The sequence below is a fragment of the Oenanthe melanoleuca genome, chromosome 20 (genome assembly GCF_029582105.1).
Source record: "Oenanthe melanoleuca isolate GR-GAL-2019-014 chromosome 20, OMel1.0, whole genome shotgun sequence".
NCBI lineage: Eukaryota > Metazoa > Chordata > Aves > Passeriformes > Muscicapidae > Oenanthe > Oenanthe melanoleuca.
The window spans coordinates 728,255-752,470 of NC_079353.1; the positions used below are offsets into that span (position 1 = coordinate 728,255).

Below are 24,216 nucleotides of genomic sequence, written 5' to 3' on the forward strand. Positions count from 1 at the left end.
CAGTGCTCTCACTGATCTCTGAAGTATCCCTTCTTCAGAGTCTGAAGTGTGATGGAGAGAGGAGCTCAGGGACTTTTGGACAGGGTTGGAGTTATTTGTGAGTTTACAGAGCTTTACCTTTGCTGCAGCAGGGAGGCTGAGCAGCTGCCTCTGAAGCTTTAGAAATTCTGTGTAAACACATCTTGTTTAGTTCTGCTTTAGCATTGCATCCAGAGAACAAAAGGCACTTCATAAACACAAATAAAGAGTGCTCATTCCACTAACAGGTAAAGCAGTGTCTTGGGGGAAAACAAGACAAAGCAGCAAAGCCATTTCCCCACATTTGCTCTGGGAAGCCACTAGGAGACAATAAATAGAATCTAAATCTCCTGACTGCTTGTCCTGTGCTTCAGCCACGAGACCAGGCTCCATCTGACAGGCTGGGTGTGCAGTGAGCTCTGCTGTGCTGCAGATGGTCAATCCTGGAGCAGGGCAGGCAGGGGCAGGGAGCAGCTGCACCTCCAGCCTGTGCCCAGCACATCTCCCACCCTGCCCTGTCCTTGCCTGGCTGGCTTGGTCACAGCCTGCTTCCCTGGAAGTCAGCTCAGCTTTTCACAGCCAGCCCTTCAATTCCCGAAAAGACATGACCCAAGCATTAACCCTTTCTCTGCTGTGGGCTGCTGCTCCTGTCCTTGGCAGGGCAGGAATGTTGTCCTGGGCTGCTCCTGGCACTGGGAGCTGCAGCCACAGAGCTGCTCTGATCTCAGGCTGCCTTGCCCTCACCTGGCTGGACATTCCAAGGCTTGTAGGGCTGAGCAAACACATCCTTCTTTCCATGAAAGATGCTGAGACCACCTTAGGCAGGGCCACTCTCAGTTTTTGGTTTGTACACATGGGCCTTTCCCTAGGGAAGAAGGCTGTTCCATCAAGAAAGCTCAGTAGGAAACATTTTCTTGCCTCCCAGCTCCTCCAGTCCTTGCAAAAAGATTGACCCTGACCCCTCTCCTGTGTGTTCATGGTACAAACATTTCCTGCTGACATCTCCTGTCTGCTACATGCGTGCTCTGGTTTTGATAAAAGTGTGCTGAATTTATATTTCTGCTGTAAAATAGTAACTTACCAACTGGGCTTTATACTCTGAAATGTCACTGCCAGTGGCATAACAGTTGCTTGCAATAAGCTGACATCCAGATTTTCCACTGAGGAGTCATCCATGGATGCTGCTGTTGCAGCAGAATCTGACAGTTCTCCAACTCAAAACTCACCTGTAACCACCACTTTGCTTTTCTTTAACTACTGAAAATTGTGTCCCAGGTGATTATAAAAGCTCAGTTTGATTTAATCCTCAAAATGTATTTGATTTGCTACCAGACAAATGTAGCAGAATCAGTCCTTGGGAGATTACAAAATAAAGGGTGATAAGAGAGGGAAAAAAACAAACAAGTGAGGAGCTATGAACAATGCAGAATTTTTCTTTGAGGTTATTGAAAATTCATTGGAAACCACCAGACTATAAAATCAGAGGCTGAGTTTCATCATCTTTGCTGACACATAATCAGTTCAGCATCAACTAGGAGGGATGGACTGAGCTCACCTTTTTCCACCTCTTCCAAAAATCTAGCAAACATCCAGAAAAGTGTCAGACTGAACTGCAGGTGCCAGGCTGCATAGCTGGGAGCAAAGAGGAGGTGCTGTGGCAGGAGTGCTCCTCTCTGGGACACCACCCTGGGCAGAACCTGCCCCACACAAGGACCAGAGCTGCAGCAGAAGAGGTGCAGAGGTTGCCCCTGACCTTCAGAACAGCTGAGGAGAGAGGCTCAGGGGGAGACAGGATCTCCTCAGACACAGCAGCTTAAAGTTATCACAGAATGTTTATTATTCACCAGCCTCACACACTGCAGGGCTGTTTGATGTCTGCTCAGCTCGGGCCTGGAGGAGCCTCAAGCTGCAGGGTTGGGCCAGCTTGGTTCCCAGCCTGGCCAAAGCTTGTGCTCAACCCTGACTTGGTTGAAACTTAAGCTATAAAGTGTCATAAACAGGGACCACTTGGTTTTAAACACAAGTGTAGAAAGTCATTTTACAACAAAATGGTCCAGCAGGATGTTCTAGTGTCTCTGTCCAAATAAACCTGGCTCTGCTAAATGAACTGCTGAGAAAATGAGCTTGACTACCAGAGAATAAGATGTGTTGTATCTTGCAGATATCAAACCTGTTGTTTCAGTATATCCCTGAAATTTGTAATGGGTTTACACTACAACAATGTCATTGGACAGTGAGATTGGTGGGCAGTTAAGGTTCATTAAGCAAATTAAGCCACACTTGAGAAGTGTTTTGTGACAGTGAATTGATCTCGGCCTTTACCAACACACAAATGTTATGGGAAAAAAGTGTTTATACCTGGCATTTGTATTCCAGCAAATATTTTAGCAGAGAGCTGAGCTCAGAGGAAGTGCCAGTGCTGCCACGTGGCTCAGAGTGCTGGGGTGTCACAGGGTGCCCAGGGAACTGGGATTTGCTCCTCTGCAGCCACGGGGAACTGGAGTCGTTTGCAGCAGAACTAATTCTAGTTTTGTGCAAGGCAGAGCCGTGAGGGGAGAGGGGAGGAAGCAGCAGGCACACATCAAGAGCTCTTTAGGCAGCGAGCCCCTGCCAGGGGGAGATAAGGAGAAATGAATTAGCTACTCTGGAACCAGCTCCACTTCTTCTTCTCAAATAACGTGGCTCTGTGCCTGGTAAAGCACATCCTTGCTCTGAATGCCTTGTTTCCGTTCCATGTCAATTCTCTAGTGCTGGACTCGTTTGCTGAGGCTCTGCTAATGTCCCTGCCAGAGGAGCTTCCATCTCCCTTATCTTTATTTACTCAGAAACATCACGACAGTATATTTTAGCCCTCTCTGCCTTTCAAATTATTTTCAGCAGCATTCCCCATCTATCCCAAAAGCTTCCTGCCCAGGGATACATCTTATGGAGAGGAAAATGCAAACGCAGCAGCCAGGCCCTGGGCACGTGCTGCAGGATGCTGGTGCCAGAGGGGTGAGTGGCTGGCAGCCCTGGGCTTGGGGCCAGCAGCAGCACAGAGCAGCACTGGGCCTGCAAATGCCTGAGCCTGGCCTGGGTGGTCCCTGCAGGCAGGACCCACTGCAGCAGGGGATGGTCCCTGCCAGCTCTGGGCCACAGAGCCTGCCTTGCCCAGAGCCTGAGCCTGCCTCTGCTCTGCTCAGCAGCACTGCTCTCCTTCACCCTTCCAAAATCTGGGCTGGCTCTTGGAGTTTGCTAACAGGTGACTGTAGCAAGAGAGAGGGGCATGCCTGAAGTGCCCATACACAATCCAGGGCTCCCTTCTTGCAGGACCTGAACCTAGTGGCTCCACATAATTTATTTTGAGCTCTTTAGTCAGTGGAGTATTTAACAATTTGTTAACTAAAACCTGTCCATAGGTTTATCCATCGTGCCCATGTCTCCTTGGACCGTTCCTCCCTGTGGAGGTCTGGGATGTGGCTGCACAGGAGCATCCATCCCGGGCTGGAGGAGGTTCCTGGAGGGCAAAGGCTGAGCCTCCCTCCCTCTCCCCCTCTCCTTCCCTCTGCAGGCTGAGCAGGAGCCTCCCTCCAGCCATGCAGGGTGATCCTGTTCCCCAGAGCTCACCCCAGTGTTCCCTGGCAGGCAGAGTGATCCCTGCAGGAGCACAGTGCCTTTTGAGGAACAGCACTGAGGATGCTCCCTCCCCACAGCACAGTGCAGACATGGGGCCCTTCCTCTCTCCTGGGAGCTGAGGATTTGGAGGGAGCCTGCTCCATATTTGGGGACTCAGCCACCTGCAGCTTCTCACCTTCTTCTCCTTCCTGCTTCCTTATGGCACTCACTGGAACCAGATTTAATGTCACACTGCTTAGAACACATGAAGAGTCAAAGCCTCCTGTTTTATTTTCTCTTTGGGATAAAGTCCAGGGTTACAATGGTTAGACATTCTCTTCAAATTGTTTTTAATTATACATCTCTTTAAATCACAATCTCTTGGCTGGTGACAAAAGGAAATGTAGCAGGCTTTGGCTTGGACATCACAGCTAATGACTTTCTAGTAGTCTCAGAAGAACAAGGTACCAGTGCCACCTCTTGTTAGTAAAATCTGATAGCAGCAAGCCAATGACTAATGGTCCAGGACCAGCCTTGCTCTGCCCACTGCTGTCACATAAAGTCACTTTCTAGCTTAGCTTATGGGACCACTGAGGATGTTGGACAGGAAATTTTTACACCTAGAGTACGTTTGCAGCATTAAAGAATTCTGGAAGGTTGTGCAGTGCTGGTTCTGGGGACAGGGAGCAGCACAGGGTGAGGTGGACAGCAGAGCCCTGAACCCCAGCAGGTGTGCCCTGAGCACCTGTGCAGAGCCCAGGCATCCAAAGCCTTGCTCCTCCCAGGAGACCTTAGGAAAACAACAGCTCCTTTTTCTTGCTCTTTCAGATTGGCAGGGAGCTCATGTACTCCAAGGAACAAGAGTATCAAATTTGAATTGCTGTTTATTTCTACCACAGCCATGCCCAAAATCTTGGGCTGAGTTTGGGACCCTGTTGCCATGTGCTGTTCAGAACGTGTCAAGAGAAACCACAGCTTGAATGAATAAAACAGAAACAGTGAGAAAAAGAAATGAAAGTAGGAGGAGGGGAAATAATCTGAATGGGATGAGAGCTGGTGAGGAGAACCCAGGTATTGACCCCACAGCTCTCAGATAGTCAGTCCTACACTGACTTTACCATACTGCCCAGTTCCTTCTTGTACTCAGGAAGGTGCCTGTATCCAGAAGTTACAGCAAAGTTATTACGAGTTCTGGTTAAGGTTTTTCTTTTATACAATGCCAGAGCTCATTCCAGTGAGAATGGAACAGAATCCCCATTTCAGCATACTTTTGATATGAACACAGATGTTAATCCAAGAATCTGTGTAAAAACTAGGAACATTTCCTTTATTTTTATAAATGGATGCAATCCCACTGAAATTAATACAGCTCATCCCAGCTGCAGAGTTAAAAGTACACTCTCTGCTCTTTTAAATCAATACCATTATTTATTACCATGTCTTTAGCAATAATTGGCTATCCTGAGCTTTTGACAGCAATCTCCTTGGCACAAACACATGCAGGGCTGAGCCCAGGTGTCAGTGCTGGCCAGAGCAGAGCCCCAGAGCGTGTGTTTCACTGGAGGCACAGCAGCCCAGCTCCCTGAGCAGGGCAGGGGTGCTGAGCAGGGCAAGCAGTGCTAGCAGGGAGGCTGCTCTGGGCTCAGAGCAGGGTTCTTTGCCTTTGGCCAGCCAGGCTGAGCCTCAATTCTGCTGCCAGGCCTCCGAGCTCTCGCCCCGTGGACAGACGCGCTCGGCTCCTCCCCATCAGTTTCATCAGAATAAAACTGTTCTGTGGTTTCTTGTTATAAACTCTTTACAGCAGCTAATTGCTGTTGGCACAGAATTAACCACCAGTTGTAGGAGTGAAATTCTGCTGGGCTCTGGGTCCTGGCTGCTCTCAGCATGGTGAGAGGGATGTGCTGTCCAGCTCTGGCTGCTGCCCCAGGTGCTCTGCCAGGGCAGGATCAGCCCTCTGCCCTCCAGGCAGAACCCAAAAATAAATCCCAGCATCCTTGTCAACATTTCCCCTCTAAACAAACTCCATTCTAATGCCCAAGGCTGCAAGCAAACTGCAGCAATTTGCAAATGCTCTTCTAGAGCAAAGGCACCTTTACCTGTGTGCTCCATCTGCTCTGTGGTGGGCAGGGCTGCAGGGAAGGAATCCCTTTCTGTGCTGCTCAGTGCTGAGCAGATGCTTTTATACCATTCTGAGTAATTGCTTTGACTGAAAATGAAGAGAAAAAAATCTGTCCTGTGGACACCAACCAGTGAGGTTTGCATTTTATTTATGGGAGAATAATTCAGCAGGGTCAATGGGGCATCGGTTTACAGGATGCCCTAGCTCCACTGGTGAGTAATCTGCTAATTAATAGCTTTGGAAATGCTGCCAAGGAGCTGCCAGAGTGATTGCAGCACCAGCAGACCTCGCTCAGCTCCTGAGCAGACATTCTCAATAGCAGACAGAGCTGCTGGCCTGGGCAGGATGGCCTTTCACTGCTCCTTCCAGTCTCTTTTCTAGGCCAAAAGATATTAGATCTTGTATCTGTCCTCAAATATAGATCTTTAATTTTGTACTCCTGGCATCATGAGTCTCAGTAGCTGGAAGTCAGCCCTGACTTCTATCTAAGCAAGATCTCAGTGTTTTCAAAAAGAGTAACAAAAATGCAAATAATGTGACAGCTTCCTCTTTGGCCAACAGGAATTCAACAAATAAATCTGCATGCTGTGACTGTAAACCTAAGAAGTCTTTGTGCTGAAGCTGAGGTAGAAAAGCTGCCTGTTCATATAGAAAATATGCATTTATGCACTATGGTCTCTCTTATCTCTAAAAAGCAATACTGATCCAAACTAAATCTGTCAGTGAGACTTAGACACTTGAAGGATTAATTTTATGGGACTCCAAGTTATATTGCCAAATGCTGTCTCCCAGAAGGATTGAATATTGGGAAAATCTGTTCTAAATCTATAAATTAATTGAAAAACCCACAGGTCGTTGTTCAGTATCTTCAGTGCAGCATGTTCAGTGGGCATTGAGGATGTTGGACTGAAGAAAGAACTGTTCCAGTGCTTTTTGTCCCATCTGTTCAAAATTCACCTTCATTTTACAATAAATGAGCTGCTCCTTGCCAGACCTGGCTGCTGGGGAGAAAGAATTCAAACCAGAGAAGAGTTGATGTCTGGGGTGCACAGCTGCCCAGGTTACCCCTCAGCCAGGGCAGATCAGCCCTGTGAGGATCAGCAGTCAGGTCCCCTGTGTGAGCACGGGTGGAAATGTGCCCCAGGGCCTCTGCAGGGTCTGTGCAGCACAGAGGAGCTAGCTCCTCCTCAGACCATCACAGTGCTCAGCTGGCACCTTCTCCCTGTGTTTCCAGATCCAGGGTGGAATTCTCCTCGTGTTCTTAGTGGGTGTGCACCTCATGCACACTCGACCACTTCTGTCCTTTTTCAGCAGTGGATGTGGGTCCAAGCCCCTGTGACAAACTTTTCATTTTTATCATCGAAGTGCTATCTTTTCCTTGCCTCTGTCACCTTCAGGAAACCTGTTACCCAACTCTGGGTGCTCTTTGAGGAAGCAGAGATGAAGTAACAGGCAGCAACAGGGGATGTATGACCGTGCACTGAGCAACTGCATCTCTGGGGACAGCAGGTTCCCTAAATGCCACCAGGGCAGGGGTGCTCCCCTGCCTGAGGTTCCTTTCTGGAGCTTTCTTCACTGCCTCGGTGCTTGTTCTCCTGCAGCAGCGAGGAAATGGAGAAGGGGAAGGAAGGGAGGCAGTGAGCACACATCTGGGCAGGGAGGGGCACACGGAGGTGCCAGGGCACCCTTGTGCAACCCCTGTGCTCAGCAGCAGTGTCCCAACAGGGCACAGGGGCAGCTTTCCTGTTAGAGCAGGGCCTGCAGGAGGAAAGGAGAAGTGGGGCTACAGGAAACGAGCCTGGGCAGACGGCACAGCCCTGCCCGGCCCTCCGCCCGTCCCGCGGGTCCCCAGCAGCCGCAGCGCAGCCCGGGTGCTGCTCAGCCCGATAATGACGGGATCTGTCCCGAGTGAAGCAATCTGAGGATCCATTCCTGCTCTGTGACTTGCCCAGAGCCCTGGGGGCAATTCCACAGACCAGTTTTTCAGCCTGTTGACACTGTTATTTTTGCTAAGCAGAGTCTAACAAGGCAGGGGCTCCTCAAAACCCAGTTCTGGAGGGGCAGAGCCCCTCTGCCCGGGGGCTGCTTGGCCAGGGGGGCCCAAGGCTGCCCAGTGCCAGGAGCCCCTTCTCCCTGGCCAGAGGAATCTCTGCCTGCTCAAGGAAACCCTTGAGCTGAGCTCTCTGCACCTTGTGCTGGACCCTGAGGATCCCCTGGGTATGGATCCCCTCCTGGTTTGGACCAGATGAAAATCCTCCCCTTCTCTAGAGGTTCAAGCTGTGCACAGTTGGTTTGTGGTAACTGCTACAACCATACATTTGAATAGCTAACCAGAGCTGCATTTTTTTTGCCTGAAATTACATGATTTTTATACGCTGTTGTATTTTTGCCAGGTGTCTGAGCTTTCCAAGTGCCATGGTTATCAGGCCCAAAGGAAACAATCTATTTTTTCCTGTTGCATCTATAATCCCAAAGTTTAAAATGGACCTGGAAAAACACCTGGAGAACCCCTGTCACGACATAAGATACCAAACCTTGTATTCTAAGTGTGTTCTTAGATCTTTTTGTTATTTAATTGTCTTGGCTATAGTAATGCTTTGAAATTCTTGCTGTATTTAACTGCCAGTGACAGAGCTGATGTTTTAGTTTCTGTGTCTGAAGAACAGCCTGGTTTTTACAGAGTGTGGTGTGTTGTGTTCTGCCTGAGCTCCCTGCTCAGTCTGCTGAAGTTGAAATGAACTTGTTTGCAGCTTAGGTTTCTCACAAAAGAGATCAGTACTGCAGGCTGCTGGATCACCACATCTCCCAGCCAAGCCTGCAGGGCTCAGCTTCATCCTGGGAGTGGTCAGCACCTGGCTGACTGAAATCATTCTGTGTGAACTGTCCTGAGACTGGTGAATGCCCCTGACCCAGCTGGGCACACCTGGATTATCTGTGCACATTATAAACGTGGTGCAGGGAGCCAGTGCTCACCTGGGCTCAGCAGTGCCGTGAGACAGGAGTGCCAGAGCTGGCCCTGACCAACAGGTTCTGTGAGTGTGGGCCTTGTTTTGCACGGGGAGAATTTGGGGGTTTGAGATGTGTCAGCCCCAACACTCCATTCTACTGAGTCAAAGGCCTCAGCTGAGTGGGTGGATTTTTACAGAAGGCCTGACTAATTTTTAGACCATTAGTAATGTAGCTGAGGAAGATAAGGTAATGAACAGTGTGATCCAGTCTCATGCTGCAGAGTGCAGAGAGTTCAGCTGCAAGAGTTAAGAAAGAATTAGGAAAGAATTCTTTTCCCTGTCTGTGCCATTGCACAAGAGCAGAGGTGCCCGGGGAGGGGACAGCAGCAGCAGCTGGTATTGGACATGATGTGGTTTATTGATGACCAGAATGGAAAACAGAATTCTTCTTGCTTTCCAGAAGTGGGATCTGTGTGACTGGTTTTGCCTTCAGTTCCTAAATGCCAACGAGGAGCATTAGGAGAGGAGCAGCAAGGGCTGGAGCTCATTGCCAGCTCTCATGGGCAACATTGGCCATGGGGCTGTGCCAGGTGGTGAGAAACACCTTTAGTGTTTGTGAGCACTTCACACAGGGACAAAAGACCATGAAGAAAGGGATTGTTTAATATTTGGATTTAAAATATGTATGGTTTAGGTGGATCAGTGTCATCTCTCTAAATGAGTGATTTGGATTTTTCTGTGATTGTGAAGCTGCTAGGAAAGTACAAAAATTACTTTTACTTTCTATACAAATCTCAGTAGTCTTCTTAATATGTGCACCTGTGATTGAAGGTAAAAATTATCATGCAGATCTCTAGACATGCTCCCAGCCAAGAAAATGGTGTCAATTCAGCTCTAATTTCATCTTCCAAAGAAAAAAAAGGTAGAAATATTGAGTGACAGAGTGCACATAATCTCCCTACATTAGGTATTTTATTAGAGGCTCCACTGGGACACTAATTTATTTTAATTTTTGCAGCGCTGTGCAGATCCCAGACTTCCTCACTGTCTTTGGCCCCACCAAGTACATCAGCTACTGCTGTCTGTGCACACAGCTCACACACAGGTGGTTTATAGGCCTGTATACACTGTTACAGGACATTTTTGTCTTGAAGCCAGATTACAGCACAGTGCAGGTGATTAAACAGTGATCTCTATACAAATTAAAAGGGTTGGTGCATACTTTATTTTGGAAGCACAATTACAGTAATTTCAGTGCATGCTGACTGCATAACAGCACGCTCAGGACCCGGGGCTGGTCTGGGGATGTGTGAGTGCTGCTTGCACATGCAAATGTGAGGCTTACTCACCTCCAGCCTTTGAAGTGCCACCACTGCACAGCCCCAGGGAAATGTGCCTGCACTCCAAGGCTCCCAAATTTTCAAACGGTTTGGGAAACAATACTTGAAAATTAAGACTCTTCTTCTCATTTCCTGCTAAACATCACCACATCTGAGCAGCACACAATACCCAGGTGAATAGATGCATTTCCTTTTTCTTCTTGCCAGGTTGTGCTGGAGCTGCCCTGGGAGCCACGGCAGGCACAGGCTGCCCCCAGAGCAGCTCCTGGTGCAGGTCATTGCTGCCTGGCACATTCCAGCCAGGGGCAGGCTCCAGGGGAGCTGCTTCCAGCCAGGAGCTCATGGCACATGGCACATGGATCATGGCACTTGGCACATGGCATGTGGCTCATGGTACATGGTACATGGTACATGGCACTTGGCACATGGCACATGGATCATGGCTCATGGCACTTGGCACAGCTGGTCCCAGCCAGGCAGCCAGCACAGGCTGTGTGCAGCCCTGGAAATGGCTCAGTCCTGTCAGGCTGGGTTTGATCCATCTCCCTTGTGCTGAGGAGAATTCTTGAAGCACACTCAGAGTGTTTTTCCCCCATGACCAGGCTCCAGCCAGAGCTGGTGTCCAGGAGCAGGCTTGCCTGGGTGATGGCACGTGCAGCACAGGATTTAACACACTGCCTGCCTCCCAAAGTCTGATCTCACAATCAGCTGGGAAGGCAATGTGATTCCAAGTGACTGCTTACAATGTAGGTCAGCTGAATGCAAAAGTGAAAGCAGATGCACCATGAGATTCCCACGTCCGCAGAGGGAGGGGATGTCAGGCTGCCAGTGCGAAAAGCCCCAGAACTCATGTGTGACTCGTGTTTTCTGGTGAGTGACAAGCGCTGCCACCCTGCCTGCATGGGAAGCGGCAGAATCCAAGTGCGGGCGCGGATGTGAGAGCGCAGCTCCCGGGAGGGGCGAACCGCGAGGGTCGTGTGCGCAAATCCTCCGGCATCGGCCCGGCATCGGTCCTGAATCAGTCCTGAATAAGTTCTGCGCTCCCCCTGCATCAGTCCGGCATCAGCCCAGCTTTAGTGCGGCATCAGTCCGGCACCAGTCCGGCAGCAGTCCGACATCTCCTCGGCATCCCCCCGACATCCCTCTGCAATCAGTCCTGCATCCCCCCGCCATCCCCCCGCCATCAGCCCGGCTTCAGTCCGGCATCCCCCGGTACCCCCGGATCAGTCCCGCATCCCCGGGCTCGCTCCCTGCCGCCCTGCGGTGGCCGCGGTGCCGGGCCCGGAGGGGCCGGTGGGTGCCCGGTGACCGCCCGGTGACTGCAGTGACAGGAACGCTCCCGCCCCGCTGCCGCCGCTTCCCCGAAGTCCCGAGGGCTGCGGGAAATCCCCGGCGCTGCCCGAGCCCGCCCCGAGCGGCTCGGGAGGGACCCGCGGGCACCACGGGGATTTTCTCCCTGTGCCTCAGAAATGATTTGTTCATACGGTCGTTAATTTATATTAAATCTATGTGTGAATTTTAAACCGATCGCTGTGGATGCTCTTGCGCGATGCAAGCGTTGCAACGCAAATTAATTTTTCTTACTTCCAAAGTGGATTCCAAATTAGCATCCACACGGGGAATTAATTAAGAGGAGCTTTTGCCTCTGCAAAAAGAAAAGTCTTGAAGCCCAAAGTTCTATGGGTGTCCCAGGGCACCACAGCAAGATGGGACTGAGATATTTGAAAAGTGTCACTTGCCTCAGTCGTTGCTTTCAGAAAGTCAGAACACTCTGAGCATAAAGGCTTTCTTCATATTAAACCACTGAGATCGATCACCTGATTTTAAATTTCTTCTAGACAGCATAATGTGTTATTAAAAGTTCCCAGGGGAGCATTAAAAAGAATTCTTTCTCGGGGTATGGAGATGTAGATGTGTTGCTGTGGGGTAAGGTGAGGTGAGGTGTGTTCCTGCTGCACAGCATCTGTGCTGTGGTTTGCCTTGTGCTCTTGCTTTTACCCTGTGGTAATGATGAAAGGATGAAAGAGGAAGTATCTCTCTAAATTAAAACATCTTGGTAAGCACCAGAGCAAAACAGTAATATTTTTATTTCTCCTTAATGACTCAATAATATTTTTAATTCTCACACATCTAATGCAGGAGTGCTGTTAAGTTCTGACTGCAGCAGTGTCCTGTTGCAATGTGCTTCTCCATTTGACCAAAAAGAGCTGTCAAAGGAGGTGATGGATGAAAAGTTCCAACTTCAGTGCTGAGGGAGGTCAGCCTGTGAGTGATGATCTGCCACCAGCCTCAGATCATGAGCTGTTTGCTCAGCTTTGGCTCAGGACAAACCCAGGCTGAAGATGACAGATGATGCTGGGTGAGCTCTCCCCGTTGGCTCTTTCCAGTCCAGACCATCTGACCCCGAGGTCATGAGCACCCCAGCGCCAGTCATTGCCAAGGGTGACAGATTGGTGGCCTCCCACTGTCCTGAGGAATGACAAAGGGGAAGGTAAACAAATCAGAGGAGTTCTCTGCCACTCTGCCTGCTCTGCAGCTGCAGCAGGAGGGAAGGGAAGGAATGGGGTGAGACTCTGTGAGTAACTCAGGCCAGAGCTGCTCCTTCTCAGAAGCCACCACCCAGCTGATGGCCTGGTGGGCATGTGATGGCTGTATGCACAGATGAGAGCACTATCACACTCTGCTCAGGATTCAGCCACTTCCTAAATTTGTGGTTTGGTGAGCAGAATAGAATCTTGTGTTGGGTGGCCTCAGAAAGTGACTAAAATTAGAAATAGAGGTGGATGTGTTTTTCAACTCTTTTGGACCGAGTGTCTTGGCTGGCATTTCCCCATTCTCCTTTTCCCTGCCCTGTGAATTCGGTCTGTTTGATCTATGGCTGGCACTTCCTCATTCTCCTTCTCTCCTGCCCTGTGAATTAGGTCTGTCTGATCCATGGAGAGCCTTTTTCCTTGGCAGATGGTATCAGATGGTATCAGCCTTCACTACACCTTCCTTGTCCTTCTTTCTCTCTTCTCTCTGGTTTGAGATTCAAACAGAACCAGACACTGAAGTTTCACAAACCCAGATAACCCCGTTTCTATCATTAATCCTCCCTCCTTTTTGCCTGCCCTTCACTGGAAATGATCACATGGTGGAATCATGGTCATGGGGGAACTGTCTCGAGGGTTCTGGTAAAGTACCCACCCCTCTTCCCTGTGGTCAGGCTTGGCCTACTCCTCTTTGCTATATTTTCACTGTAAAAAAAAAAAAAAAAAAAAAAAAAAAAAAAAAGGGAAACCGTTAGGTCAGCAGCCCAAAAATCGGGGAAGGAAAAGCTGCTCAGCCAAGGCAGGGGAAGAAAAGGAGAAGGAAGAGCCCCTGCAGCCAGGCTGTGACTCGGGGAACGCTGCCACGAGGGCATCTGGGTGTCCTGGCTGGTGCATTTCAGTGGGTGGGAGCTCAGGGTGAGGGGTCCCTGCTGATTGCCCACACTGGCCTTGGGAAGGGTCTGGTGAATAATTTTTTCCTGGTGCTCACATCCTTTGCTCAGCACTGACTGTAGCAGAGCCACATCCTCCCTTCTTTTTCCTGTTTCCCATCTGCTCATGATCTAAGTGTGGCAGCACTGGTGAGTGGAATCTGCTCCTAATGCTGGTGTCTGGGACCTGCTGGAGTTCTGATATCTCTCAGATCCTCCACAGCATTATTTCCTCAGGCAGAGCCTTCTCTGTGACACTCTGAGAGGAGCCCCCTCCTCCCCCAGGTGTGCTTGGGACTGAAGATCATCTCATCATCTCATCTCATCTCATCTCATCTCATCTCATCTCATCTCATCTCATCTCATCTCATCTCATCTCATCTCATCTCATCTCATCTCTCTCACGTCTGCAGCAAGGTCCTCTCCAGACTTTGGCCTGAACACCCAAAGACACTTAGGGGAGATTTTTCACTCCTCATCCCCATCATTGTCCATCTGGGCTCAATCCCTCTGTTCTCCCCATTGACCTGCACCATCCAGTTTGTGTTGAAGGGCCCAGTAAACCCAGAACTTCAGTTCTGCTCACTTCTGCTTCTATTTCTGTCAGAATCCACTGGACTCTGAGGTTAAAACCCTTGGAGAATGGAGATCATTTTAGTCAGCCCTTCTAAATCTCTGAAATTTGTGCTCATGTCAGGACCCAGAATGAAGGAAGTTTCACATGGACAGGACCTTTGCTGAAAGAGTGTAACCCCTCTCTTACCTTCATGATCTCATATTTTGGGGAGCTGCAGTTTGGGAGCAAACAGCAGCACTAAAAATAAATATGTTTATGTTTTGCCCTCATCTCCACACTGTTAGCATAAAAGGATCCCTGAGTGGGTGGACTGACTCTTCGGTGTTCCTTTTTCTTTCGGTTCTTTTTTTGTTTAACTCAAGAATTTGTGTTGTCATCTTCACGAGGCTGACCCCCCCCAAGGCCTTTTCCCTTCTTTCCTTGTTCTCAAGCAGGACCATTCTTTCCCCCTTCCAGGCAGCCTTGGCTCCAGGCATTAAGATGCAGACTGAGGCTTGCTGGTCTGATTTATCAGTGCAGTTTCTTTGCAGTTGCTCAGTCTCTGGAGCTCCAGTACAAGTCTCCCCCATTCACTCCCTCCTGCCTTATCAGGAACCCAGCCCAAGACCCACGAGGGCCAACACATAACTCTGCTCTACCATGGATGGAACTCTTGACACTGCCTTTTTTAACTTGTTTTTCAGGTAGTTCCTACCCTTTGAGCACTGTCATTTTTCAGACTGTCATTCACAGAGTTCATCAGGTCTCAGCTGCAGCCTCTGAACTGAAAAAATGTATTTGCCTCATTTTTGTGGGCTAGAGGAAAACAGAGCAGAAATTTCCAAAGTGCTGGATGTTTTGTGTCCTGGAGAATTCCTCTAGAAACTCCTACACATGTGCAAAATATTGTTTCCAAAAAGGTTCCCCTTTTTCAATGAGTAGCTGAGTTTGGATGTCCCAAAATGATGATGAGCTCCAAGGCACTCTGGGGTGGGCCAGGGTTGTCAGTTAGGGGAAATAAATGGATCTTCACAAATGGATCCTGTGAAGGACACAAAACCCAACGTTTCCCAATTAGAATCAACCTGTAGGAAGTTGAAAAATCCCTTCATGTGGAGCATCATGTCTGCCCAGAATGAGAATCATGGCAGCCTTTTAAGCCCATTTTTTGGTCTCCTCCCAGAGAAAGCTGTGGTGTGTGTTTGGTCACTCAGAGCCACCCTGCTTGGGGAACCAGGCCCAATGGAAAGGACAGAAGGTCTCCTGTCAGTTGGAACATGGAAATGAAGATAATCCCACAGAAATGTTCATGTGTGTGGAAGACTTCAGAACAGCCAGCAAGGACAGAACAGTGAAAGCTGATCAAAGAGAACAAACTGCATCATTTGAGCTGGGTTTGTGGCTGCAGTGTTCCATTAACAAGCAGACATTGCTGGAAGGGCTGCTGGTGCAGATGTGTAACATCTGCACACATCAGGCCTCTGGAAAGTGTCCTGGTGATAGTTCATTCCAAAAATGTCACTGGGTTTCTAGCTTCTCTCTTGGCTGGATAAAGGAATGCTTTTTCCAGGGTCACTTTTGGTGGAAGTGTTTTCTGGTTCAGGTCGAGTGGCCCAGGGGAGGCAGACAGGAGCAGAAGAGGAAGCAGAGCTCAGTTCTGGTGAAGATGAGCTCTGTCACTGGGTCACTGTGCAAAACCCCATGGCTGTGCTGTTCACCTTGCTGGATGAGTGTGCTCTGTGGTTTCTCAGTCCCTTCCCAAGGACAGGAGGTTTGGATGGGAATCTCCTGAACAGCCCCTAAGGGATTTGGTTCATGACAGGCCTCTTGCTCAGCTCCAGAATTCAGGGAAACCTGAACTTTTCACAGGGGAGAAGAAATTTATCCCCCAACATGTTGTACCCTGGCCAGCTCTGCTTTCCACCTCCCATGAGCAGTAAACTGAATGATCTTTCATGAAATGCAGAGTTTATGGGTAACTTGGTTATTGATTGTCCAAGGGGATGTTTTGTCAGGATGTTCCTCTATGAGCTTGGGGTGGGGGGGAAACTGTGACAGCCAGGGCAGCTAATGAATGATTTAATATCAGTGACTGTGGTTTAAATTTGCACACTTGCACTTAGTCCAAACAGCTGTAAGTGCTTTAGGAAAGGTGATATTCCCCCATTCTGGGGGAAGAGAAACTGAGGCACAGTGCAGCTCAGTTATTTGTCCAGAATCCCTTGCTGCTGGGAATAGAGAACACTGTTCAGGCTCATGTGAGAATTATTAGATAATACTCCTTATTAAGGAAATTAATTCCTGTCTAGAATATTACTGAATTTTGAGATCTTGGGAACAGATAAGTTGGGCAAGTTCTTGGTTCTCTCTTCAGCTCTCTGCAGTATGTAATGTTTTGTTTAAACACAGCAAGAACATTATCTGGAACACATGAACCTTTTTCCTTCTCTTCCAAATTCCATGGTTCTGGTTTTATTAGCCTGAACCAATCCAGGCAATTGAGGCAAGCAGCTGCTGTGGCCTTTCAGTTCAGTGGTTTGTCCAGGGTGTGCTGATTTCTGGTGACAGGGTCTGGGCACTGCCATGTCCCTGATGGGGATGTGCCCTGCACCTCCCTCTGCCCCAGAGCCCACAGGTCCTGCAGCTCAGCCTGGCCAGCCCTGCTGTGCTGGCACCAGCCCAGCCAGTGACACAGCTGGGGAGGTCCCAGCTGTCCTTTCAGCCTTTGCCTCGGTGGTTTTGTTTGCTGGGGGATGAGCCCTTTGCCCCTGTGTGAAGCTGAGCTCTGCAAAGCCCCTGTCTGATTGCACCACAGGGCCTGGAGAGCCTCTGGCATGAGCAGGCTTTGTGAAAGAAAGGTTCAGGGGGCAGTTTGGAGCATCTGGGGCTGGGGGTTTGTGTAATTCATGTGTGTGCACTCAGACACATGGAGGGATCCTTGGGGCTGTCCTGGGCCAGGCCAGGAGCTGGACTTTGCTGTTCTTGTGGGTCCCTTCCAGCTCAGGATATTCCATGGTTCTGTGTCTGTCCCAGTGAATGTGACTCCAAAGACATTCTGACTGATCTCTATTTGCACAGCAGCTGCTTTGCATGGTGTTTTCAATCTGCCTGCCACCAGTACCACACTATAAATGGAGTGTGCAAATGTAGGCAATCCTAAAAGCACCACAAAACAGGATACAAATTACTTTGGCTTGGTGGGATTCATTTTGGGGTTTGGATACTTTTGAGGGGGTTTGCCTTAAAATTATTATCATTCAAAATTTAACATTTCTTCTGCTCTGCTGGCTGCCAGCCCAGCCCTCCTTCCTCTGCAGGTAAAGAGAGCAGAGCTGGGCTGGCAGGGTGTGCCTGTCACCCCCTCTGCAACCAGGACTTTTATCTCCCTGGACACCAAGGTATGGCACAAGACCATCCTTTAAAAGTCACATGAGATTCTGGGAATGCTCTCCTGGTCCCAGAACACTTCCAGGACTGTTTATCTAAGCTCTCTCATGCTACGCCAGCACCAGGTGTTCTGTGTGCCTCAGGCCCCACGTGTTCTGGAAAGCTCCCTGGCTTTTTGTTTGTGCAGAGTTATCCTGGTCTGCACAGGGGGTTCATGAGCCTCTCCCAGCCCTCTCTGCATGTTCCTTGGGATGGAGAGAACCTTCCTGTGCTTTCCCACCACGACCCATGGCAGGATTGCCATGAGCACACTGCAGGGTCCTCCTCCGGCCAACACCTGCATGGGGGTGGGACAGGACTCTGCAATGGCTCTTTAAGATGTGCCTGATCCTCTTAGACACCACCTGTGGGCATTTCTTGCTTCTGTACAGCCCATTCCTTCTCAGGCACCTGGCTGTGCATTTCTAAACGTGTTTGTTTTTGTTACACAGCAGCCACCATGTTGTGCTTATTCCAGTGAAAGCTGGGTGAAATTCCACACTCTCCTGTTATGCAGAAGGACAAGCAAGGTCTCTGTCACAGCCAGGAAATTATAAATAGAAACTGTACAAAAATCAACAGAGGATGATAGAGGAGAGGTGGTCCTATGAAACTGCCCAAATTTATGTGCCCAGTTTGGGAGTAAGGGTCCCCACATGGAGAGAGATGAATCTCTTTTGAATTGCCCTCTGGGAGATAATCCCTTGGCTCTTTCCCTGGATCAGGGCACACAGGATCAAACCAGCAGCACTCAGCTCCAAGGCAGCAGGTCCCAAAGGGAGCAGCTCCCAGGCACTGCCCTGCTCAGGGACAGAGCAGCAGCAGGACAGGCCAGCAAGAGCCAGTCACACCCAGGGTACCACACACCACCCCCACTGTCACCCTTTAGGACAGCTGTCTGTTTGATTGTTTAATTGTTTTGCTCTGTGGCACCTGGGCTGGTGTTGGTGGTTCTGGTGGTGTTGGTGGTGTTGGTGGTTCTGGTGGTGTTGGTGGTTCTGGTGCTGTTGGTGGTTCTGGTGGTGTTGATGGTTCTGGTGGTGTTGGTGTTGTTGATGGTTCTGGTGGTGTTGGTGCTGTTGGTGGTTCTGGTGGTGTTGGTGGTGTTGGTGGTGTTGGTGGTTCTGGTGGTGTTGGTGGTGTTGGTGGTTCTGGTGGTGTTGGTGGTTCTGGTGCTGTTGGTGGTTCTGGTGGTGTTGATGGTTCTGGTGGTGTTGGTGTTGTTGGTGTTGTTGGTGGTTCTGGTGGTGTTGGTGATTTTGGTGTTGTTGGTGGTGTTGGTGGTTCTGGTGGTGTTGATGGTTCTGGTGCTGTTGGTGGTTCTGGTGGTGTTGATGGTTCTGGTGGTGTTGGTGTTGTTGGTGGTTCTGGTGCTGTTGGTGGTTCTGGTGCTGTTGGTGGTTCTGGTGGTGTTGGTGTTGTTGGTGGTTCTGGTGCTGTTGGTGGTTCTGGTGTTGTTGATGGTTCTGGTGGTGTTGGTGGTGTTGGTGGTGTTGGTGTTGTTGGTGGTTCTGGTGGTGTTGGTGGTTCTGGTGGTGTTGGTGGCGTTGGTGGTTCTGGTGGTGTTGGTGGTTCTGGTGGTGTTGCTGGTTCTGGTGTTGTTGGTGATTTTGGTGGTGTTGGTGATTTTGGTGGTGTTGGTGTTGTTGATGGTTCTGGTGGTGTTGGTGGTTCTGGTGCTGTTGATGGTTCTGGTGGTGTTGGTGGGAGTGCCCTGCGTGCTCCCCTGTATTTACACACAAGCCTGGCTTGTGCATTGCAGAGATTACTCTCCCTTTCCAAACAGAGAGCAGTGACTGGACCAAGCCCAAGCATTGTTTGAGAGTGGGCTGTGACTCTGTGGTTTGTTTTCTTGTTTTGTTTGCAAAGGTCAGAGATGTAATGATTTTTTTTAGGTAAAAGTTGTAGTCAGATCTTTAACTGGGCTGAGCTGGAGGGGAAGTGGTCAAAAGCATGATATTTCTTTGGTGATTTCTCTCATCAAATACGTGGAAGTTGATTGTGTCTTCCTGAGGCCACATTCCCATAACGCCCCCATTCTGCACCCCTGCATGTGGGTTTAATTCCAATAGAACCTCCTGGTTCTGATGGGATTTTTGGGCGTGCCAGACTGCTGTAGCCCCAGGCAGGCACGTTTCCCAGCCAGCCCATCCTGCCCTGGGCCAGGCAGGAGGGGCTGGCTGCACACAGTGGCTCTGCTTGGCACCGGGGAGTTTCTGCAGCAGCCTCTCCAGGCACCTGGCAGAGGGACAGCAGGGAGAAACTGCTCATGGTCACAAACCCTCCCCACCTCCCTGGCTGACAGGACCTGCACTGGATCATCCTCAGCTTGGTTTCGAGGCCACAGCCAGTGTGAAATTTTTGGTGGGGATTGCTCGTTGTAGACAAGCAAGGGGAAGTGCCAGTGATATTTTCTGCAGGGTCTGAAGCTTGTGTGAGGTCTGGGCTTTCAGGGTTGTTTTCTTGGACATAACATGGACATTGTACAAAAAGGCTTAAGAACTAACCCCCCCCTTTTTACAGCTTTCTGCATGCTCAGTGATAGCTAAATGGTGCAGACAAACTTTCACACTAAGAGTACAATTGTTGTTGGACATTCTCCTGAGTATGTCAGGTTTTTAAAGTTGGAGTATTGAGAGGTGAGGAAATGGTGTCAATGATGGTTTGTATTGGCAAAAAACAACTAAGATATGCTTATGAAATAAAACTTTTAATTGACCCATACTATTTTTTTTTTTTTTTTAGTCCATCCCAATTTTCTTTTTCAAATTTCAAAGTAGGTACCAGAAAATCTTCTTAAAGATCAAATATTCACAGGAAAGGAAAAGCATTTCCTGTTGATCTCAGCTTGGATGCTTGGGGGAGTATATGACATTTTCTGCCAAACTGACAGAAACCAGGTAGGATTTTCACTGCCTGCCAGGCAGGTTTGGGAACCTGCTTGATTTCCTTCCAGCTCCCCCGCCCTGGATCCTGGCAGGAGCTGTGAGCCAGAGCCCCAGCCCAGGCTCTGGGCTGTCCCTGGGCTGTTCTGGGGGTCTCAGGGGCAGCTGCTCGGCTCTGTGCAGCTCTGTGGGCTCTCTGAGCCCTGCTGCCCCATCAGCTGCTGGCAGAGCCCCTGGGGCTCCAGCTGAGCCTGCCAGACCTGGCCCAGAGCTCTGAGTGCCCAGGGCTGCTCCCACCTGAGCTCCTCAGGGCCAGCCCCTTTCCCCTGCAGGGCAGGTATGCAGGCTCCCCAGCTGCCCCATGTCCTCCTCAGCTGCAATCCAACTCTCCATTTCTCTCAGGAATGTGCATTTGGCCACAAATTCACAGCAATTTCTCTGAAGTAACTTCTGGAATTGAAGCAATGCCAGTTGAGGAACATTCTTTAGGGTGTATCTAGGAGTGTTCTGTGAGAAATATTAATCCTTTGGAAGCTAGAGATGAATTGCATCCTGGATCACTCTGGGAACTGAATCTTCCCATCCTCAAACACCTTCTGCCCTAAGCATCAGTGTTTAGTCAAAGCCGGTGTGGGTCAGAATGACAATGCTCAAACCACTCCTGCTGAGTCATGTGGAATACATCACCATCAGGAAAAGGTGTGAAGATAAAGAAACCTGATCCTAGGACATGCAAACGCTGGTTTCAGACACGAAATTTAAAATTTGAGAAAGTTGTCTGACAAAGAGCCTGGGCAGGGGTTGTGTCTTTGTTACACCTGTCCTGACTCTGTGCAGTGGGGAAAACATCCCTGTGTCCCAGCACTGCTCAGCACAGCCCCAGGGAAGGAAATTAACCCCTTCCCAGCCAAGGCCAGCACAGGGATCTGTGGCACCCCTGGCCATGCTCCCCCCTGTCTGGCACCTCAGTTGCTCCAAGGAGTTTCCTGAGCTGCTGCCAGGAGCTGGAGGGTGAAGCCTGGACAGTAAATGTCTGTACAGCTCCATTGGAGAACCACAGGGACCCTGTGGAACATGGCTTGTGTTCAAAAGGTCCACAACATTTAACCTCACAGAGCTCTTGGGCACTGGGACCTGAGTGCTTTAGCCTTTACTAAACAAATACCTTTAATGATTTGAGTCTTAACAGGAAAGTCCAGTGGGGGCTGTTGAACTCTGGAATTCGCTGCAGGGGGGCATAGGAGAGATTAGAGGCCATGGCTAATCAAAGAAAATCTGCTTTACATTGTGCTGCTGCTTGCACAGCTCCAGTTCATATCTGTGACTCCCTTCTGCCTCAGAGGGAGCTGAGTTTGTGATAGTTGGAGGCAGCCTGGACGACTTTGGGCCAAAGCAGGTGAGGCAAATGCAGGCTGGTGTGCTAACTCATCCTCCCTTCAAGCACTGTGGAGCAATCACTTTCTGAAACACAGTGGAAAGATTAAGTCAGTGTGAAGAAACAGCTCAAATAGCTTCCTCTGTTTCTGTAGTGCTTCTCTGACCATGTTTGTAAACAGGTTTGAAACACTTAACCCTGAGCTGTGCACCCACACTGATCCCTCAGCTCCCCCTCACTCCTGGGTAAAATTCACATTGATGGCCCGAGCACCAGAGCACAGCTACACACATCCCAAACTGTGCTTTGGCAGCATCCACATCCCAGTTGGAACATGTCTTTTAAAAGGCAGCTTTTTGCAGTTTCATACTTCAGCTACCAACTAAACTCCTTATCAGTGTGGTTCTATCAACAGGAAACTGGTAAGAAAAAAAAGCAGTACCCACCCCATGGCCCACGATGTTATCTAATCTCTGTCCAATCTGCTTTCTGCTTGGGGACACATGCAACAGGCTGCAGCAACTGTGTGTCAGAAGGTCAGGGAAGGCAGACAGGGGACAGCAGTGCAAATAACCAGCTGGGATTCAAAGAATCCAAAGTTGAAGCAGATTTTTAAAGCTGCTTAGTAATCAAAATATCTCCCTGTGCAAATCAGCCTTTTTCTTGTGGTCACAGCTCCTCTGCTTGTGCTCACTGCAGTTTGTCACTGTGCCACAGGTGTGACAGGGGCCTGGTGAGCACAGAAGGGACCTGGGCTGGGCTGGGCTGGGCAGTGCAGGCTCAGCTGGACTCAAAGACCTTGAATGTCCTTTCCAACTTGAACACTTCTGTGATTCTGTGATAGAAACAGTGCTTGGGGTTAAACCATGTACCTGCACTTCACAGGAAGAAAGTGGTTCCACAAGTAAAGGAGACTTATTCTGGGTAAAATAGACTTATTCTAAGTGCAAAAGTCAGCTCCTTGAGTGTCCAGCTGTTGCAGTTGTGTGGGGATGTCAGACAGCTAAAAGCTCTTACAGAATATATTATAAATGATGCATAGTGTGCAGCTGCTACAGGTGGCTGGTTGTTGGTGTTTGCAATGACAGCAGTCTGCTCTTGGCACTGGAAGATGCCCTAGAACTATTTTATTATTCTACATAATAGAAAATATCCACTCTTTGCTGCTCCTTTTCTGTTGAGGTTGTGTCCCAGAGACTGAATGTCAGCTGCAATGAGTGAAGCAGGGCTCTGTGTGAGACACAGCCTGGCTAGAGCTAAACCTGGGGCAGCAGATGATGTCCCTGTCCTGCCCTGCAGGAAGGGTGCAGTGGCAACGACAGAACACAGGCCAAGGCACCTCAGAGCAGCTGGAGCAGGTGGCACAGCAACCTTTTCATCCCTCCCCACTGACCCCAGGCTGCCAAAAGCCCTGCAATCCCATTAGTGGTGTTAATCTGCTGGTGTTATTGCACTAAGCACATTATTGAAGGACTGCTCAGGTATGGTGAGCTGGAGTTTGTGTGAGGCTGGAGAATTAAATGGATTAATGGAAGTGTGTGTGGCAACACCCATTTACCAGGAGAGTGAGGAGCAACCAAAGTGGGAAGGCTGAGAATGAGAATTCAGAGTCAAAGTTTCTTAGTGCTTTCATAGACCATGGAATTAACTAATTCCCAGTTCTGGGATGCTTTTCTTGGAATTGGTAGGGTTACAAATGAGTCTGAGGCCAAATGTACACAATGCTGCTACACTGAATGGGTAAATACAGAAAATGACAACAGGTCTTCAGTGTGTAAAGGCCTAGAATGTTTTTATTCAGAAAAAGTAATAATTGGAAAAATTTGCTTAGCTGGTCTAGGAGTTTAGCAGAGTTCAGTAGGAAAACTTGTTATCACCAGAGCAGCAATCACAGTTGGAAGGACTTTAACCCACCTGCTCTCCTCTCCCTGGGAAGACTGAGGTTTTCCCTTTTTTTCTGGCTGTTGGTATTTGCCATATTTTGCAGTGACACTTCTCTCCCTGCAGCCAGTTGCATTGCCAATATTTTATTTCTGAGCTATTCTTAGCTATTGCAATCAAATATATCATTAAGGTCTGTGTTAGAAGGAGAGCTCTGACTTGGGTTTTGCAATTGCTGAAACCAGTGAGAATTGTCTTGCTGTCTCCAGCTGTGTTTGACACAACCTGAGCTCCTGGTGTCATCTCCTTGGCTGGCCAGCCCTGTGCTCACTTCCCTTCAAGTGGTTAAGCAGTGGTTGGTTTGTGTCTCTAATTTAGCCATGGGAAACAGATCTTCCTAGCAATGTGGTACTAGAAAAATCCCTAGAACTATTTCATGTTTTTTTTCTTCCCACTCAGTGTTATGAAACATTTGTGATAATTACTGAACACCAGCAAATGCTGTGCTCTGGTGGTGTGTGCAGCCAGGCTGATAATTTGCTTTTTATAGCACAGGTGGGTCTAACCCAGATCCTCCTCTGCTCGGGGTGACACTTGGGGTGGCACCTCACTGT

The 24,216-nt window shown here is 49.2% G+C and overlaps 1 protein-coding gene across 1 annotated transcript in view; it reads right to left on the reverse strand.

Annotated features, from left to right (window-relative positions):
- The window catches only part of PEDS1 (plasmanylethanolamine desaturase 1), a 32,772-nt gene extending 23,576 nt beyond the window's left edge, over window positions 1-9,196 (reverse strand). Inside the window, exon 1 of the mRNA XM_056507812.1 lies at window positions 9,178-9,196. Coding sequence (XP_056363787.1) covers window positions 9,178-9,196 — 19 coding nt within the window. The remainder of the gene's footprint in view (window positions 1-9,177) is intronic.
- Between the last annotated feature and the right edge of the window lie 15,020 nt (window positions 9,197-24,216).